Below are 19,509 nucleotides of genomic sequence, written 5' to 3' on the forward strand. Positions count from 1 at the left end.
CTTAATAAAGTCCCTAAAAACTTAATTTCCTAAAAAACCCTCACCCCAAAAGATTCCTGTCATCACTGACACAGTGGCGCATTGTGTGAGCTTTTCTCTGTGAGACTTGCCTTAATGCATTGGAGGGAAGGTGTGTGCGTGCATGTGTGTGTGACTTTGGTTAATCATAGACTTGTGTATATATTCATTGCGGGGAAAATGCCCTTGTTCCAATGGACCTTAGTTACTCACTGCTCTTGCCCTACGAGCCGTTACAGTGATGAACACACACACACTGACACACTGACTAATGAGGGAGCCCAGGTCTATTCTTGGCTTTACCTTGAATAATGCATTGCTAGGAGCCACATCGGTGGGTTAGAAACGCACAAACTGTAGCGACCACACACAGGCGTGGATTGAGGTTGTGGACTAAACCGAAACCACTCAACGCCTCATTACAATTCAGAGCAGAAGCACAATCTGGGATTAGGAGGTAACTATCTAACACTACACATTTAATAAAGGTGGTACATTATGTTACTGCAAAGCATGGCTGCTTGCAAAACCTCAAAATCTCCACACAAATATGAGCGATTCAGATATGTCCATCTACCTCACAGGAAAAAGCACCGTACAGACTGGTGTTTCTGTATTCTGTGCACACTGTTGCACTACATCCTACTGAGTTTACCTTTGGAAGAAGAGTAAAGACCTCATGCAGACTAAACATACGCCATCTTTTTCACGCCATAAATTTGCACGAAGTTGAACATTGACTTCTTAATGTGCTCTTCTCTGTGTGTCTGTCCAGGCTCTGGATGTGGATCGCAGCGTACTGTACAAGATGAAGAAGTCTGTGAAAGCCATCTACACGTCTGGGCTAGGTGAGTCTTGACTACGCTCCATCACCACAGCAGATCGCCGGCCTCTTCTGCATTACTGAAAGAACAATGCTGCATGATTCAAATATTATGAACCATTTTAACATGCCAGCACTGAAGCAAAGAGTTAATTTGCAGTAAGACTAGATGCTTATTTCTTACCTTTTGAGTCTCCTTTAGGAGGAGACTCCTTGTTGGAGTGCAGTGAGCAGAATACTTCTACGTCTTTATTTAGTAAAAAAATATTTAAGAGGTTGGTTTGCTGGAAATACTTTTTTTCAGTTCCTTTGGTCTTTATTTTCTGTTTGATTTTAAAAGAAAGTATGTCTTTGAGGGGGAGAGAGAGGTTTTTGTCTTTTAAGCCCTGTGTATGTGTGTGTGTCATTACCATGCTCATTATGCCTGGCTGTGCCAGTGTTGGGTGTTTTTTAGCGTCTTTTGTTTGCCTGCCTGACAGAACCCCGCTGAGAGGCAGAAATGGAGAGAGAGGGAGAGAGACCTCTGAACAATGTGCTGAGCAGTCTTTTTCAGAACAGTGTGAGCTCTGTTCAGGCCAGAGGGACAGCTGTCTGATCCAGACCCCCGGAAGGAACAGCTGGGGAGGGGCACAGCCTGTGCTTGTATGTGGCCGCTGAGGCATGGACACACATGTTCTCACGTCACTCTTAAACATGCATTTACATTTATAACGTCCAGCACTTTTCAGTCCCGTGTAATCTTACGTGCAGGTGTAAGTGTAGGCGTATAAGCTGCAAAATGTTGCCGTAGGCTCTTCATTTGAATCTTTTTACTGGGACGTTGCTGCATTTCAGACGGTTTTTATAAATGTTTGGAGTAGAAACATTGCTCTGTCTGTAGGAATACCACAGGGAATGCTCTTATTAATGCTCGCATGAATGGAGGTCACCTTTTGTCATCAGCAATTATCAAGGAGAAGCAGCCCAGACACCAGTGTGTTTTGAGTATAACCCAGAGGATTTCAGTTTCATGTCTGGGTGATCCTCATGTGCCGAGTACATCGCATTTTTAAATGGAAACACAATAATGACAGTTATTTAGTATATTTTCCAAATACAGGCTGCTAAATTAAAAGCAATGCCTTATACTTAAAGTTTTATTGATCCATATTTCTATAATAACGGTACATCCACTGAGTGTTGTGACAAGGGCAGTTTAAATTACTACCTGCCAGTTCACTTCAGGCTTTTTGTCGCTTACATCTTGCTAACTCACACTTGTTTTTATTATTAGGCGGCTGCAGACCTCCTCTGTTGTGGCTCAGTGTGCTCCCTGCCCAGCAGCTAAGTGTATACAGACATTTAGCTGCTATGTGGGGAATATAGTGGAGTATGTTGCAGGTGAAGCCTTTTGGATTTGGTGGTGATCAAAACAAGAAAACCAGAAAAGTGACTATTATGTTTCTCAGTTGACCAACCCAACACCTGTGTCCCAAATGAGCTTTGCCAGGTTGTTGTGTTATCCCGAAGTCTGACAGACCTCGGTATCATTAAATCGAATGTTTGTCACTTCAGGGCGGCAGGCTAATGCTAAGGATTTAGAATATGAATGATCTGCTTCCTTTGCTGCTGCAGCCGTCTACAGAAAGCTGGGCTTGCTCGCTAGTGGCTGCATATTTCGTAGTTGGACCGCAAGGCAGCGCCGCCTTGTTTGTTTGACAGCATGCCAAACTAACCCGCACACCAGTGTAATGTAAATGGGTTACATAGCGCCGTAAATAAACAATCCCTCGACTGTAGTTTAGGAGCAGTGTTCATGTGGGCGGCTTTGCCAACCTTTTTACCTGCAGAAACAAGCTACATACACTCAAAAATGATCCTATTGGCTCTTTAAAACCAGCTGAGATTAATTAGATTGTAAGTGGTTAATGACAGCATGCAACTTGTATCTAAAGCCAAGCTCTAACATAAATATAGAGGGAAAAGGATCACTTGAGTTTTCTTAATGTTCTCCAGAGAAGGTGTTGTGGGTAAAGTGTGAGTAATGTGACACATAACAGGGAGCCTCAGCACCTGCTATGGCTGACTGACTCTTCCAAAATTCTGCAAAGATATTTTAGGCTAAGAAATAACGTTTTGTAACGATGAGGAGAAAGAGGAGCTGGGTAAGCAGAGGGAATGTTGAAGGTTTAGAGACTGTATTGAGGTCAAATCAATGATTTTTTTTTTTTAAAGAATTACCATCTCAGGGAAAATCTGAGAGGCTGAGTGTGCATGGTGAGTTTGTAATGTGGATAAAGAAAAAGATGGGAAAGGGAGCGAGAAAGATGGAGTGGTTTTAAATGAGCAGGAGAACCCTGTGTTGCTGCAGAGACCTGTCAAGGTGTCAGCATGTGGGTTTTGATGAATAAACCAGCAGCAGCATCTCAGACCTCAGAAGGAGCAGGAGCTGATCGCGCAGAGCTGCTCGGACAGGCTTGTCAGAGCTGCTGAACAGAGAATAACTGGAGGGGGATGATGTACCTGTAGCCGGGAAGGACATTTAGTTGCTGAATATAATGCAGAACTCAGACAACGCTGCATCAGAGAAACACTGAAGTTGATCATGTGTCTGCAGGTAGCAGAGAAAATGAGATTCTCCATAAACTTTTAACACGATTACCTTTAATTAATGTCTGAGATAAATGGCCCGAGGAGAAACTAAAATGAATGCAGAGAGGACTCAAAAAAGAGCTCATGTTACTTGTGTAAAGCGGTTTCTTAGATTGTTGAATGTTGAATGTTGTCTTTGCAAGACTGAAGGTTTCAGGTGGAGTTTGCAGCTGGTTAAGCTGCTGGGTACATAATTGATATTAAATTATTTACGTTTATATATAAATATGTATATTAATGTTAAAATAAATAATTTCCATGTGCATTGGCTGGCATAGAAATGTAGCTTTAGACAAAGTTAAGGTGGCCGAGCTAACCCCCCCAGTTTCTGTTTTCACTCTAAGCTAACTGGATTTGTACTATAGCACATGTTCTCACGCACTGTCATCTCACTTACTGTCCTCGTTCCAGGAATTTGCAAAAAAAATATTTTAGCAAAACATCAAACTTGAACTTTAAGGAAAGTTTTCTTTCTCCTTTGATTGTCTCTCATGCCTCTGCGATTCCTTGTCTCTGTCCCGTGGGATTAATAGTCACGCTTCCTTTTCTGTGTGCTTGTGGTCATTTTGCTCAGCGTTGTTTTCATTGAGTCCTTAGAGAGATCTGGAATTGATCGGAGGTCACCGGCGCATTGTGTCGCCGAGCGTCAGCTGACCCGGACTTACGAAGCTGTGTGGGAGAGACTGAGAGAGGAAGCTGCTATCTGGTGATTAAACCCCGCATGTGTGGGAGAGAAATGGAAGAGGCTGCAAAACAAGCCTTTGGGATGTAAGATAATCCTCAGCAGACGCCTGGAAAGCTGTACATGTGTGTGTTTGTAAGTTTAGGAGGAAAGATACAGCGGTGAATGCCACAGGCGTGAGCAGGCTTCTGTCTTGCAGTGAATGCAACTTTATCATTTCCTGAGGTTGAGTAACAGGAATCCTTTTCTCTCCCTTTGACGCACAATACGCCATTTACTTTCAAGCCGACTTCTTAAGCCATTTCTCATGCTGATTTTAAATAGACAATAACATCCACTCTCAAAGTTTCCCTCAAAGGAAGATGAAAGTACTGACTTCAGTTATACAGAGGAGAGGGGACCATCTATCCTTTTATTTTCCTTATCTTCATACATTACTGAGACAATATACGCTCAACAGTCAGTTTATTCAAACTGCTTATTAATGATCTACTGCAAATAACACGAAAAAGCTTGTTTCAGGGATACCAGGAGAAGCTAAATAAAGATGACTTATTATGAACTGTGACTCATGCAAAGCTACACTAGTAGAAACTAAGATTAAAAATATGGACTAGAAAAAAGCACAGCATTCCCCACATTGAGTTTTTTGCAGAAGGGTAAGGGTTTATGTCAAAGTGGGCTGAACTGTGATTATTTGCATACCTGTGCAATAGCCTGAGGAATCACTAAGAACTTGCAATCAGCCTGACAGCTCTTCACTAATTGTAGTTCATTTAGTATTTTCTTACTTTGCTATATTCTGAGTTTGTCTTCTCTGAGAAATTTCCCTATAACCTCTCCTCAGAGCCTGAGTTGGCGTCTTTTAGATCTGCAACAATTGGAGGTAAAATCAGCTTATGTAATGCAACAATCAATGAATCTTTTAAGCTCTAATCATATAAAATCCCAATCCCCCATTTTCTGTTGTTGCATATCTTTAAGTGAGGCTCGGAACACCAGTGTTATTTCATGGAAATGTTTACTCAGTGTCTACACATCTGCAGGTAAACAAGGAATTAGCAGGTTGTGTTTGCAGTGTAAACTACAGGAAAATGTCTCTCCTGTCCTTTGTTGGTTTTTTCCTGCCACGTAAACTCACACGCCCTCTGCTCTGTACTACGGGGCTGCATGCACGACGTGTTTGGGTCATGTTACAACAAATACACATGTAGTCACTAAGCTGCCCTGGAGGGGTTTGTGCTATTTGTCAGCTTTGAGTAGGGCTCTCATGTGCCACTTCAAAAACAACAACAGGACCCCGCCCTGTTGGCTCGAAACCTGGCTGAGCTAAACAGCTGGAGCGGATTTGGAAAGTGGGCTGTGGATGTGTGGCAGTGGTCGGTTTCTGACACATGACAGTGATTGAAGTTTACTACATCTTTGTGTGGTACATCTCACTGCAGGTCTTTGTTATGTAAAAGAAGATTTGGTGCTTTTGGATTTTTATTTATTTCGTTTTTTGGATGAAGAATTGATCACTTTATCGAAACATGAGATCGTTTTTTTTCCCCCTTTATTTATTTTTGTAGGTCTTTTATTTCTGCACAGACCACAGACAGAGGGGGAAAAGTCTCATTATAACACATACTCACCAGGCTTCTCATTTTGCCACTTCCCTTGTGAGTCTCGCGGCAGCTTTCTTATCATCGACCTCTGTTATTGCGTCAGATGATATTTTGTGGCTTAAATTAGATTTGTCTCGTGAGCATGCCTGCAGGTAGTGACTCAGGCTTTCAGCTCTTCCCTTTTAATAACCTGATGGATATGTCAGCGGCCAAGACGTGAGCTTATCTAGTTACCTGGAACATCTGTGCAGTTGCTCGTTTTGTGTGTGTGTGTGTGTGTTTTACCTCTTAAAAGCTGAGTCATAATGTGGTTGCAGGTGTCTTTTGACATGCATCCTCACAATTTCAGACCCCCCCCTCACCACCACCACTACATCCCCTTATTTTTTTCTTTCAGTTGTTCCTACTTACACCCCCTTCCTTCCACCTCTGTTGCGTTTCTCTGCAAGTTGTCGTCATAGCAACAGTCCCCTGGCGCTCCATCCCTGGCTCCACGGCTGTCCCAGTGGCATTGGTTGTTATCAGCAGCCTAGTGTGGCGTGAAGTGCATTAAGTGGAATCTCCTAGGCCTAACCTTGTGGTACATTAAACCGATTTTAGACGCACTCTGAGATTTTGGGGCAGCAGGCGGCATTAGATGAGGGAGGCCTTTTGTGTGTGTCTTGCGGATTACATTGAAAACCGGATGGCAAGCTTGACACGATGGTCTGCGTGGTGTTGTCACGATACCCAGGAAAACACTCAATAACATTTTTCGATACCACAAGGAAGTTTCACCCCAGATTTAACAAATAATTTCAGATTATCATCAGAGGTTTCATTCATTTTACAGATTATGAACATTTCTTTACAAAACCTAATAATAAACAAAGGGTACAACAACACAATACCTAAAGTCACAACAACTTAAGTTAGAAGAGCATAAAAGTTGAACTTTGGATAAATTGTTGTGGTTAACATTTCTGATAACTGGTTAATTATTCAGTGGTATTGAAATGGGAATTTTCCTGACCTCGTTTAATTTAATATCAGTGTTTATTCTCTATTAATATTTGAGTATTGATACATTTTTTTTTTCTTTTTGACACCCTTGTGAGGATTTGAGTAAATTAAAGAAAACTTGAGATTGAACTGGTCGGGAGACGGCCCAATCAGTGGTGATCAGTGCTGCCACAGGGGCGCTGGGATATTGGCTTAGTGGGAACTGGGGCACATAGTAACCGAGCCCGGCAACCATCAGATGCTAACATTACGTGTAGTAGTCCAGCTTGCTCTCTATTGTCTTGCAGCCTTTCACCACAGGGGCGCTAGGATATTTCCTGGTGGCAATCTCGTGCTTTTGGACGGCTGTGAACAGTGAACAGGAGTTGGCGGTTTGCTGATTACTAACTGTCAGGATTTGCATACATACATCCCAGGTCTGCACAAGCAACTCACTGGCAACAAAATATAGATAAGATTGGCAAAATATTATATAAAGACGTTGCCTAGATGATAGCTAAAGTATATGTAACACATTTAAAAGGGACCAGTTGTCCTTTTTTTCCTATTTTCTGTCATTTAATGTTACAATAAGCATTCATCAGTCAATTTTAGTGTCAAAATTTGGAAGAACGATAAAAGAAACTGCTGATCTACTGCAGTTTTCCCACCTAACAGTGTTCAGTCTATAGCATGAAGACAATGAAGACAAAATCAAGTCCATCGATGCCATCGAATGAAAAGGACGGTATTGTAGGAACAGGAAAGATGGCAGGCGGGGAGAAGATAAAAGAGTTCATTGCTACAGATGAAAGCAAATGCTGAAAAATAACCCTCAGATAGGGACCAGTTCTCAAAAACGTGAGCGAAAGCACAAACACACGCTTGGCCTTATAATATTATTATTGCATATCATTTGAACATTTGCTCTGTCTGTGTATCACTCTGTTTAGGCTAATTATCTCATCATTTGTATTTGTACGACTTATAAAATATGAATATGCCCAGTGGGTGTACCTATAGACACACTGTAGCCTACCAAGAAAACGCACTTCTCTGGATAGAGTCTGACCAATTTATCAGGCAGCAGATATTAGCCAAATGGCTAATATCTGCTAATATCTGATATCTATTGGTATCGCCAGTTATATCAGTCATTAAAGGGAAAATTTTAAAAAACTGAAGTAGAGACAGGAGAAACACCCTTCAACCATGTTATGAGTGTGGATGTTGACTAGTTTGTCCACCAGAGGGCACTGTTTGTAATACCACAAACATGTAATGTTATTATAGCACATAACAAATATTAACTCCTGTATTGTTGGTCTCTATAATTCACCATAGCCTCATTGGTCTGTCCCATCTTTTTTTTTTTTTTTTTTTTTTTTTCCAAAAATGATTGCAACTATAACTTGACTGAAACATTTTATCAACATGTAGGGTTAATTTGTAGAATTTATGGTTTGTGCCGGGGGTGAGTATCTCTTTTGGTCCGTCCCTGCTGACCACCTTCACTATAGACGTGTGAGGAAAACCGTGTAATGGAAGGAAACTGGATTGTTTTACACTGGAAGACTGTCGCCATGCATTATTAATACTTATTGATTGACTTTTAACTTGTTCGGATCAGAGAGAAAAAGACTTTGGTTAATCTGTGTGTATATGTGTGTTTTTCAGCACATGTAGAAAATGAGGAGCAGTACACTCAGGCCCTGGAGAAGTTTGGAGAAAACTGTGTGTACAGAGACGATCCTGATCTGGGCTCGGCTTTCCTCAAGTTCTCCGTCTTCACCAAGGAGCTCACAGCGCTTTTCAAAAACCTTGTGAGTTCACACTGTGTGTGTGTGTGGCTGTATGTGTGGGTGGGTAAAGTCCTCTGGTACAAAGAAAATTTTTCATGCTGTCCTTAATTGTGTTTATTCCACCGTGTGTGTGTTCTCTAACACACACTGAGCACACACCAAGTCCAGCTTGAACTTAAAGCCCTGAGGACGTAGCCCTAGTTTTTCCATCAAGACATCCAAAGAGCCAGTGCAACACCAAATATCTCCTGGATCTAATACTGCCTGATCTGTTAAGCCCAGGTCTTGTATGAAAGCCAACGCTTTATTAAAAAAATTTGACTCCATCTTGTGAGGTCTGTCGCTCCCCTCGCACACTTTATCAGCTCATACCGAGAACAGGAGCTTTAGATTTTGTGTTGGTGTGATCTCAGCGTCTTATATTAAAGAAATATGAGCTTCTGCCTGACCTGGATGTGAAGATGTAATCTCCAATAGCTTAAGAAAGCACTGGGTTCCTAGATTGCATGTAGGGGCTGGCCTTTATAGCAGCTTGGAAACAGCCGAGTTAAAGGCGGAATTTGTGTCTTTAACAAGTTTGAAATGTGATTCAAAATGAAAATAATACCAAGGGTGGTAGAATTTTTGGACCCAAGACACTGAGCTATGTGTAATTAACCCTTTTGCACCTTCACTTGATGTTTTTTCACAAACTTAACGATTCCTGAATCCATTTCAGACTAAAATCTGTTTAGATGCCACCGATTCACAATAACAGTCACTTTATATAGTAAGATCTGACAGTGTTAGAGAGGATCTCCTACAGTTGAACAAATGATCAATTCAGGTCTCAAGCACACAAATCTAGAGCTAAGTCCGTGACTCTCGTGGCAAGCATGGTTTCCAGGAAAAAAATCTGCATTTCTGGACTGGTTAGCAAGTATAATCAGTCCCAAAGAGCAATAAAAACCTCCCTGTGATTGCTTTGATTGCTAGCAGACTATAGTGATTGCCTATAGTTTGCATGTACATGGACTTTTCTGCAAACACTCACCGTTTAATCTCCGAGAAGCAGTGAAATTTGAAAAAATGGAACACCAACCAGAAATCGAGAGCATTCTCCTTCAAAGTAAAAGATTTATCTCACTGCTGCAACCAGAACATTTTCAACTTTTATTTTGAAGGAGAACAGTATTTGCTTCCTGTTTGCGTGACATTTTTCACAGTTTCACTACTGTTTGGCAAGTAGTTTGCAAGTATCTGGAGACTTCTGTGCAAACTACTGACGACTGCAGCAACCTGCTAGCAACCAAAGCTATCACAAGTAGGTTTTTTGGTGCAGCATTAAAGTTTTTCCCTTGTCACCAGAGGCTGCCAGATGGTCACCAACACGTATCTAAGCCTGTGTGACTGAGACCTACTGAGACTTATCTTCATTAAGATGCTACATACTGCAGGCTTAAAGAATAACTTAAAACGAATGACCTGATTCAGCTGATTTCCAACCTTCCTTGACTGAAAAACCATCCATACCACTGCTTTTATTGTAAAACATGACCAGTTGTGTATACATGCTGTCGCAGTAGATGTTTACACATATTTATTGTGTTTAGTGACTGTTTCCACTGAACCTGTGTGACGTGTTCTGTGTTACAATTTGTCTGCTAGTTGCTTCTTTATTTGCGCAGCATTAGCCTTTCAACACTATTATTTACTTAAGATGAAGAGCTGAAACTCTGGATACTCTGGATTTTGTATGTCCACTGCAAGGAGACACAGCACACAGGACACTGCTGAAAGGATTACGTCTCAGTGACTTTCAGTCTCCTGCTGTCTTAAAATCTCTGATGTAACCTTTCGACTCTTATTTGTGTCTCTCTTCAACTTCCTCCAGTTCCAAAACATGAACAACATCATCACCTTCCCTCTGGACAGCCTGCTGAAAGGAGACCTGAAGGGTGTCAAAGGGGTAAGGCAACTAAACAGCAAGTCTTTGTGTTACTCTCCATGTGCTGTGTTTTATACAGGAGGAAATATTAAAGCCATTATTCTTGGATGATGCTCTGAAGTACCTCTTATTCTGTGATAGTGGACTGACACTAAGGGCTGTTCTTGCACTAATTTCAATGTAAATGTCAGCTGATGAACATATTCATCTTGCAGTTGTTTAATCCGTCAAAGAAACCAGATCGCAGAGTGAAAACGGCTCACTAGAAGTACAGAGAGACCTTCTGAGTGGTTCAAAGCTGCTGGACAATTATTACCCTCCTTTAGGTGCTGCAGTCTAGCTATCAAGGTTAATAACACGATGCTTTGATCTCAGACCACGTTCCTGTTCCCAAAAAAGTAAAAGTGGAGCTGGCAACACAGAGAGAGAGAGAGGTGGTGGATGAAGCAGTTCCTGGAATATACCTGTCTGCAGCAGAGCTGATTCATCAAACTGCAGAATAAAAAAAATCAGCCTCTGACTGAATGAATATTAATGTTAATGTTTTTGTGTAGTTATGCAAAACTATGAGGGATGGAGTCCACAATCTCTCAGCTTGAGTGATTATTTATTAATGTCTTTAATTGCTGCTACAATGGTGCAGGTTCATGTTAAAATGGCCATAAGGTCAGCAAGCGTGCAAATAACAACACCAGTGAGAGCAGATATTCTTAATAAGGTTCTCTCAGGAGCACAGCTGCTTACAAACATGCTATTTATATGCTTTGTTTGCAAGGGGAGGCCAATCAGATACTTGACTTAAAGGGAGAAGGGCGCTAGCTAATAATGTATTGACTTTTTCAGATCGAGGATGAACAAGGCCCAGAAAATAAATAAAGATTATTTTGAACCATGAATTATGCAAAGCTACTTTTTAGAGGCCGTGAATAGAAATGTGGAGCATATGAATGTTTGAGAATGTGTTACTGTGCATGTGTTTGCAGGATCTACTGCAGTGCTTCTCTCACTTTTTCTGTTGTGAGATCTAAAACAATATTCATTTGCTTGGCTGGTTCAGTCTATAACTGTGTGTTTCTTGTTTAGCTTGGAGAAGCAAAACAGTTTTCTGCCCATCATGGTCGGTTTGTTTAATTTTGCAGTCCTTTCAGGTATAGAATAATAAATATGTTCTCCTGTAAAGTCATATTTTTTTAAACTCTTCTTCTTGAAAGCCTACTAGGAGTAAACCTTGAAGCTCTTCTCTGAACTTAGTGCTTTCTGTGACATTTCAAGCCTTCTTATAGAGGAAATTAACTGTGTGTGCATCAGAAGTTAGCTGGGGTGGTCTCTGCCTGTGCAGCTACGCTCTGAAAAACCTGGAAACTATTTTAATGGTCCTTAAACTGAGTCTTTATTGATATTTTACGAGGTGTCAAAACAATGTCATCTTTATCAGGGGAAGAGCTAAACAACCGTGAAATGCCACCAAAACAAAAGCAGTAAATTAAGGTGGGAATAAAAGACCGTAGCTCAGTATTTTCGCAGGTTTTTAGTGCTACGTTTGGAGACTGAAGTAAGCGAGGGAGGGGTGACACAAAGGCTCTCAGCAAGGAAATGTTTAATGCCTGCAAACACGCTTTGGTCTGAAATAAAGTGTGTTGAGGTTTAATAGACAGGCCTGTGCCTTGTGTATTAATGCAGTCTGCTAGACGGTCATGTGTGTCTACCAATCAGACTAAACCCAGACAGACACTCATCAACAGTCTCTGCCAATCTGTAATGCAATCAGACTGTCCACAGTGGTCTGTGACCTTTCACTCTCTAGGCACATGATTAGATTTGGTTTCCACTGAGGTATGATGTAGTTAAGTCGGCTCTAATGAGGGTGGTTGCCATGGAGAAGCCAGTTGTCCCCGTGACCCCTGGCCACTTTGTGCTGTCTGGCCCCTGAACTGCCCTTTTTTCCCCTTTCCCCCTTTCCCCCTTTTTTTTTTTTTTTTTTTTTTTGCGTTCTTTCCTCAAGTGTTGTCTTTTTGGCTTCAATCTCCTTTTCTGTTCTGTGATTTCCTGCCTTTGTCCTCTCGTCTCTGTTTTAACTCTGCTGATATCTCCGCCTTTCTCTCTCTCGACACCCCACCCGGCTTTGGCAGCCAGTTGTAGCCGTAATGCTTGCCCACTTATTGCTCATTAGCTCACAGATGATTCTCATTACCCCAGTGGCAAAGGACACACTCACATTTACACACACTTATATAAATGTCACCAGTGATGTAGTCACTAAACCTGGAAGTTAGAGAGAGAAAAGGTCACGGAGATGTACAGTGATGTTTACCTGTTGCTCACCTACACAGCTCAGAGGCTTTCCCTCGTCTCTTCCTTATTGCCATTCATTATTCATTATTCCACCACTACCACGGGAAGTACCTGTTAGGAGAGCGGGTGGGGGAGTAGGAAGAAGTCCAGACATGCACGTCAGGCTGTTTACACTACAGGGAGAGGAACAACTAAAGTTTAATATATTAATTGGCTGATGTGGATGTCATTAAAGAGTAATGTATTTAAAAGATCAAAGGAGCTTACGAGGAGGAATGTATTGCAATGTGGATGGGAATTATGTACTTCACCAGTCACAAGCAGGAACAAGATTTACACATTTGTACGCTCATTTTAAACGAGTTGTGGTGTTTTTGGAACAAATATGCAACAATTTTACAAGCAAATCAAACTCACCTCGAATAAATGTTGATGACGGAAACCTGAGTTCACTTTTATTAATGTAGCTTCGAAAGCAGACCGTGCTTGAGGTAATAAAAGGAACTTGTGCTGATTTCCCTATTTTGTTCTTTGACTTTAATAGAATGGCTTTGCATGATTTAGGGTTCAAAATAATGCTTGTTTATGTTATACCAGTCCTGAATAAGACATCTGAGCTCATCTACCGTTTTAGCACCTTAAGCCCGTCTTACCTATAAGTCCCCCCCCCTTTTTTTTTTTTTTAATAGGTAGGATTAACCCTAACTTCTGCCAGTAACTCAGCATTTAAGGCTAAATGTATATCTTGATCAGATCATTTCTCAAAAATTTACACACAAAAGAGGGCAACTAACAGTAACACCTCAACAAATGAGAAGTATGCTGCATATTTTGAAATGTACTTCCCTCTTGCCGTTCAGTGCAGATCAAAAATGCAGTTTGGTCTCTTAAAATTCTCCACGTTCAACGCTGCGGTGTGGCAGCTTCAGTAGTTACCAGCCTTTACATTTGATTTAATTCAGGATTTAATGGCTTTCTGGTGACCGGTGCTCACATAAACCCTGTTAATATTCTGCCAGTGCTGTCTTCAGCAATGAGTGCAATGAACTCACTCTGCAAGAGGCAGCAGCTAATGGCTCTGGGATTAGAGGGCTAACACTTAACAACCTGTCACTGCTGTTACTCGATTAAAAACCCCAACCATCTTATCACAAAGGAGAATCAAGATTTCATGTGTAAAAGTCAATTTTAAGGCAATGCAACACCCTTCTTCTCTTCGTATTTTGCTAGGAAAATGCGAAATGCATTTGTTATGACCATCTTTATTCTTCAACACAGCCTGAAGTCTCTCAGGCTTTTTGTCATTTCTTTATGTAGTCTTCAGGAATAGTTCTCCAAGATTCTTGAGTGACATTTTGCTCTGTTTTTTGTCAAGATAATCCAACACTGCTTAATAATGTTGAGCTCTCTGGGGAGGCGATCTATGTCTGATGGTGTTGCACTGTGTGTGTTTTTTCCAGTCATTATGTCTTTACTGAGATCATTGTGATGCTGAAAAATGAATGTGTTCGTGCTGCCAGTGAGAGGCTTTCCAGATGGTACTCCATGGTGGATTAAAAACTGATGGCAATTTTCATAATTCCATCAATTTTCACAAGATTCCCAGCACCAGTGGCTAAAATGCACCTCAAACCACGACAGTGTTTTACAGATGGTCGTGGAAGTTTTGGTATACCTCAGCATTATTTCCCTGTTTCCCTTCTTATAGAAAATGGTCAGGTACAAGGACTGGACTGAATGAAAAATCGGCCAATATCCAAAGAAAAACCTTGAAAGGTTTCAAAAAACATGAAGAACTATTGATCAAGACCACTTTGAAAAAAATGACAGGAGTAGAAGAAAGTCTGGCTACTATGAAGAAAGTAGTGGTGGCTAAAGAAGTTTTGCACAGTAATGAAATTAAGCCCTTTCACTGTAGTACCAACAAGAATGCCGCTGTGAGGGTCAGTGGAAAGCCCAGTAGTGTTATTGCTGGAGATAGACACACTCCCACTCAGGAGAAATTAGAAAGTGTTGATTTTACCAGTCTGTTCTGCTAATACTGAATTGTGAGAGTGGATGCCTGCATGACATCATACCTGCCGTCTACTCGCTCATCGCATGCATGGAGAGGTCTCTAACACACCGTGAATCATATCAACTTATCAGTATTCAACCCCAGTGACTAAGGGGTGCAGAACCTAGTGTGTGTGTGTGTGTGTGTGTGTGTGTGTGTGTGTGTGTGTGTGTGTGTGTGTGTGTGTGTGTGTGTGTGTGTGTGTGTGTGGAGCATTGGCGGGGGGAAGCTAGTGTGGACTAATGCATTTGGATTGAGGGATATGAGTCCAGCTGTGTCCCCCCCCCCCCCCCCCCCATTGTGTTTCAGTGGATCGTGAACACCCGAAACCGCCCACGCATGCTAGCTGTTGGAGGTTTTTTTAGATGAGAGCTGATCTGTGTTTGCTGATCTCATTAGTTTGCAAACCAAATACTCTGCAGCATTAGTGCTTTTAAAAATGACATTGGCAGACATTTAAAAACAGCACAAGGAAGTAGGTTAACGTGCCAGTGGACCTCCGCTGTAGTAACCCTTTCGTAGCACTACGTCACATGTAACACAGGCTTAGTCATTATTCTGGTGGCCTCGCATCAATTCAACTCCAAGCATTTTTATTTATTTTTTTGCAAGTCATCCCTCTGCTTTCTCCCTACTTTCCTGCCTCTCTGAACCTTTCTGTAAAAAAATAAAATAAAAGGAAAAAGTAGGTCAGTAGACAGTTCTACAAAGTTTAAAAGTTAAGAGCCTCCACATCATTGATACATTCGAGTTACATCTTATTACATCCCTTTTCTGTTTCTCCACTCTTGCCTGATCATATCTAAGATCCCGCTGTGACATTCAGGGGTCTTTTTGCTGCTCACACTTTCTTCCTTTCTCGCTAAATATTCTTTAGCCAGTCTGTTAAATAATGACAGTAACATTTCATTTGTTTCTCTTCCTGATAGGCCCCCCAAAACATGCTTTTTTTTTGTCCATCTTTGGCTGTGACGATAGAAGGATTATGGGCTGCCAGCCAATGCAAATGCTACGTAGTTCTTTGTCTTTTGTGCCCTCTGTCTTCTTTGCAGCAGGCGATAAGCTAACACACAAAAAAGATCCCAAACACAAGCAAGAGTAGTCCACAGTACTGTTTTTTTCACATGTTTTTGACAGCTGCAGCATGTAGTGATTCTGCCAGGGTGTACATAGACCCCACACTCCCCCAGTGGCAACCTTAACTCTCATCAAGAGCCCTTGAAAAGGACTCCGATCTACTTTAGGTTGCACATTTAGTATATCTGTAGGAAAAGGTGTGAGGCACGTATTCCAGGAGCTGCTAATCCTTCACATGTATGCTCCTTGTATGGTCCTGGGTAGTAAAAGGTCGCCTCCTCCATCTTTAGATTCAGCCAGACAGGATACAGAGTGCTAAAAGCCTGCATATCTCTGAGGGAGTGTTTTGCCCCTGTGCCTTGTCCTATTCTGCTCTGCCCTTCCCTGCCCAGTGATGCCTCTGTCGGGTATTTTTAGCCATTGTTACCATTTTTCCTCCTCTCTCCAGCTCTGACATTTCCTTCCGCTTACCCTCTTTCTTTTTTTTTTCTCACTTGCTCTCTTGACCTGCAGTTCATTCTTTTAGCGGCTTCCTTCTACACTTTGACAATTTTCCCCACAGTCCTGTTCTTTTACGTTGGATTTTTATAGCCTTTTATACTCTCTTTACTCTGGCGGTTTCTGCCGTTGAGCTGGATGAGTGAATGGCTCCCTGCCCCTTGAATTGGCCCAGTGAACCATGTTGTGATCCTGTGGGCCGACAGGTCGAGCCTGTCACTCCTCTGCTGTTGAAGTGGAGGTCAGCGGTGGGGATCAGCTCACTCTGGAGATCTAACAGTGGCACTGAAGCTGTAAGCAAAACCTAAGGCAACAGAAATTCATAGCAAGGTGGAGAAAAGTGCTGCATGATTTGGTTTGGCTTTCTGTGGAGAGCTCACTGTAATGTTTTAATTACAAGAATTAAAGCAGCTTAATTGCAGCTAAATCCTTCAGTTTTCTCTGTTTCTCTGCTGTACAGCAGATTTTCCTGGCCTCCTGACCCCCCTCCACCCCTCATAACAACACAACAGTTGATTTTGGTGTATTGGTTGTTTTTTAGGGAATGAAATGGGCAGCTGTACCCAGTAATGTCTGCTTTGTGCGTCCTAATCACTGTTTAATCAGCACTGGAGCACCAAAGAGGTGCTTTAATCAAGAGTTTTGCTCAAGCAGCACACGACGGCAAGAAATCGTTACCAGAGAATTTGCGTTATGAATGCCAGAAACAGTCACCTTGTGCTCCTGCTCACTGTTGAGACAAATGCCAGCTGTATAGATTAGCTATATTTTTTTGCAATGTTTTGCTATTGACGTGGTGAAGGATGTGTCATTCTGCATCCAATTTCTTGATTTCTGCTCACTATTTTAACAGTGTAACCACACACTTCCTGAGTTTTCTGCTTGATGCGCTTGTCTGCGTTCATTATGTATAGTACATGTAGGGCCCTGACTATCAGTTACTTTCATTGTTGAGGACCTAAGAATATTTATTAACCATGTTTGGAAATGATATGTGAATAAAATCTTTGCTCCTTGAGAAGCTTTACATAAATACAAGAAATGGGTAGAAGCTGCTAGTCAGACTCTTTCTGAGAGGTAAAAAATAATATATATATATTTACCTGCTAGCGCCTCTGACTAAGTCTCTGAGGCCGGCCAAGATGTAGACAACTTCCCACAAAAGTGCAGCAACTTGGACTCATTAAACTAAACAGCTGTAACGAGTATCTTAATGAGCTTCAGAGGCCTTTTATTATTTTTGGATAAACACAAGCTGTTTCCTCCTGTTTTCCGTCTTTGTAACTTTTTGGCTTCTTCTTCGTGACGTCCGAAAGTAACTTCCCAATGGGTCTCAGCTTTCTTAATTAAATGTATGTGAGGATCCCAAAAGTAGCACCAATCACAGGAAAACCACAGAGTAATGTTTTTTTGTTTGTCTGTTGTTGTTTTTTTATGGAGATGCAATAAAGGCTTTGTTCTGATAAATGACCCAAACAATTAATAGACTATAAGAGCCAAACTACCCCGTTCATTCCGCACCTGCAGCTTTAAATGTTACCATGTGCTCCACTTAAGAAAATGTCGTCCCAGTTTATTTCTCGTCCGTGTTCTTCTCAACCCTCGATCGTCTCACTGTCTTTCAAAGAGCTTGTTGCTGGTTTTGTTCAGTTTTTAAAAATAATTATTATATTAATTAATACTTCCTTTTGTTTTTTCGCAGGACCTGAAAAAGCCCTTTGACAAAGCCTGGAAGGACTACGAAACAAAAGTGTAAGAAACTAAGCGCATCTAATCAGCAGTTCTTTGTGTGTTTTCTACCATATTTGATGTTTGCAATGTTGTTAGTCCATGACTTGTGCTCATGTAGTTATCAGTAGTTTAACACTTCAAGTTAGTTTTGTTTGAATGATTTTGGGCAGTATGTTTAAAATCAAATGTTTAGTAAGTGTCTTGTGTCTGTCCTCCATGTTTCCCTTGATTAACAACTCAGGCAATTCCTTATAATGTGAATAACCCACTGTCACCTTTTCCACTTCCACACTGAGACTCCATTTTCACCGACACTCCTTTGTGATTGTGCATGCAAAGAACTCGGGAGTTTTTATAGCACTTTCATATATTTTACAAGCAGCAAAGGACATTCTTTACTGAAAGGGTAATGCGTCTTGTCTCCAAACCGTTTTGATCAAGCAGTGCAGACCGTGTGCTGACATTAAGGGTTCATCTAGATGCCATGTGACCATTCCCGACCGTCCTAACTTGTTCTATTTTGTTCGACTCTATTGATGGCCTCCATTAGCCATCAATAGAGTTTTCTGCCTGATATGAAAAGCATCCAAACATATCAGTGATCATCTGATCTATCCGCTGTCTCCATTTCATAGGCGCAGTCAAAGAGCAATTACAGTATTTGGTCAACATGGCATTGATTTCTGGTTTCCTAATTTGGTTTGCGAGCTCTTTGCACCCAATGCCTGATTTTGAATTCCTTGTTAGGGGTTCATCCCACATTGAAAGCTGTTTATTCAGGAAGTGTTTTGGCTTCATTTTCACAAGTGATTCATTTATATTTTGTTTAAATGTAGAAAAACTCCAAGTCCTTTGTCTTGTGGGTGCCTTGCTTCCTGAACCAACAGTAGTGAAAATGAATGGACTCTCAGCCCCGTCGTCATTTGAACAACTGTCAGTTTGGCTAGCAACCAAACAGCCTGGCTAACACGTGTCTCTGTATTAGTTGGTGCTGTAATGCTGTCGGGGCTGAAGATTCATGTGCTGACTAAGTGTAAACCTAATGAAATCAGGTTTGGCACCTTCAGCGAAGCTAAACAGAAAGTTTAGGACAAAAACCAAAAAGCTTTTGGGACTAATGTCTGTGAGTGTGAGGCTGTTTGTGTGTGGTGTGCTAACTGTGTCTAAGGTTTTAACACTGTACCCATGAATATACACTCACTGGCCACTTTGCTAGATACACCTGTTCAGCTGCTCATTAATACAAATATCTAATTAACAGCTGAATTGATGCCAGATGCCACATTGCAGCAGCTCGGTACATTTAGGCATGTAGACACAGTTAAGGTGACTTGCTGAAGTTCAAGCCAAGCTTCAGAATGGAGGAAGGTGACCTAAGAGCCAG

General features: G+C 41.4%; 1 protein-coding gene across 3 annotated transcripts in view; it reads left to right on the forward strand.

The window, feature by feature from the left end:
* Nucleotides 1–19,509, forward strand: part of asap2a (ArfGAP with SH3 domain, ankyrin repeat and PH domain 2a) — a 56,751-nt gene that overhangs the window by 15,898 nt on the left and 21,344 nt on the right. For 2 of the 3 annotated variants that reach the window (XM_084913902.1, XM_084913903.1), the window contains exons 2-6: nucleotides 794–866; nucleotides 8,420–8,565; nucleotides 10,418–10,492; nucleotides 18,097–18,146; nucleotides 18,508–18,531. In XM_084913902.1, coding sequence (XP_084770028.1) covers nucleotides 794–866; nucleotides 8,420–8,565; nucleotides 10,418–10,492; nucleotides 18,097–18,146; nucleotides 18,508–18,531 — 368 coding nt within the window. The remainder of the gene's footprint in view (nucleotides 1–793; nucleotides 867–8,419; nucleotides 8,566–10,417; nucleotides 10,493–18,096; nucleotides 18,147–18,507; nucleotides 18,532–19,509) is intronic. The other variant, XM_084913904.1, reaches the window with a different exon arrangement.

This window comes from Perissodus microlepis, chromosome 19 (assembly GCF_051167445.1).
Source record: "Perissodus microlepis isolate ML-2025 ecotype Zambia chromosome 19, ASM5116744v1, whole genome shotgun sequence".
In the NCBI taxonomy this organism is placed as follows: Eukaryota; Metazoa; Chordata; class Actinopteri; order Cichliformes; family Cichlidae; genus Perissodus; species Perissodus microlepis.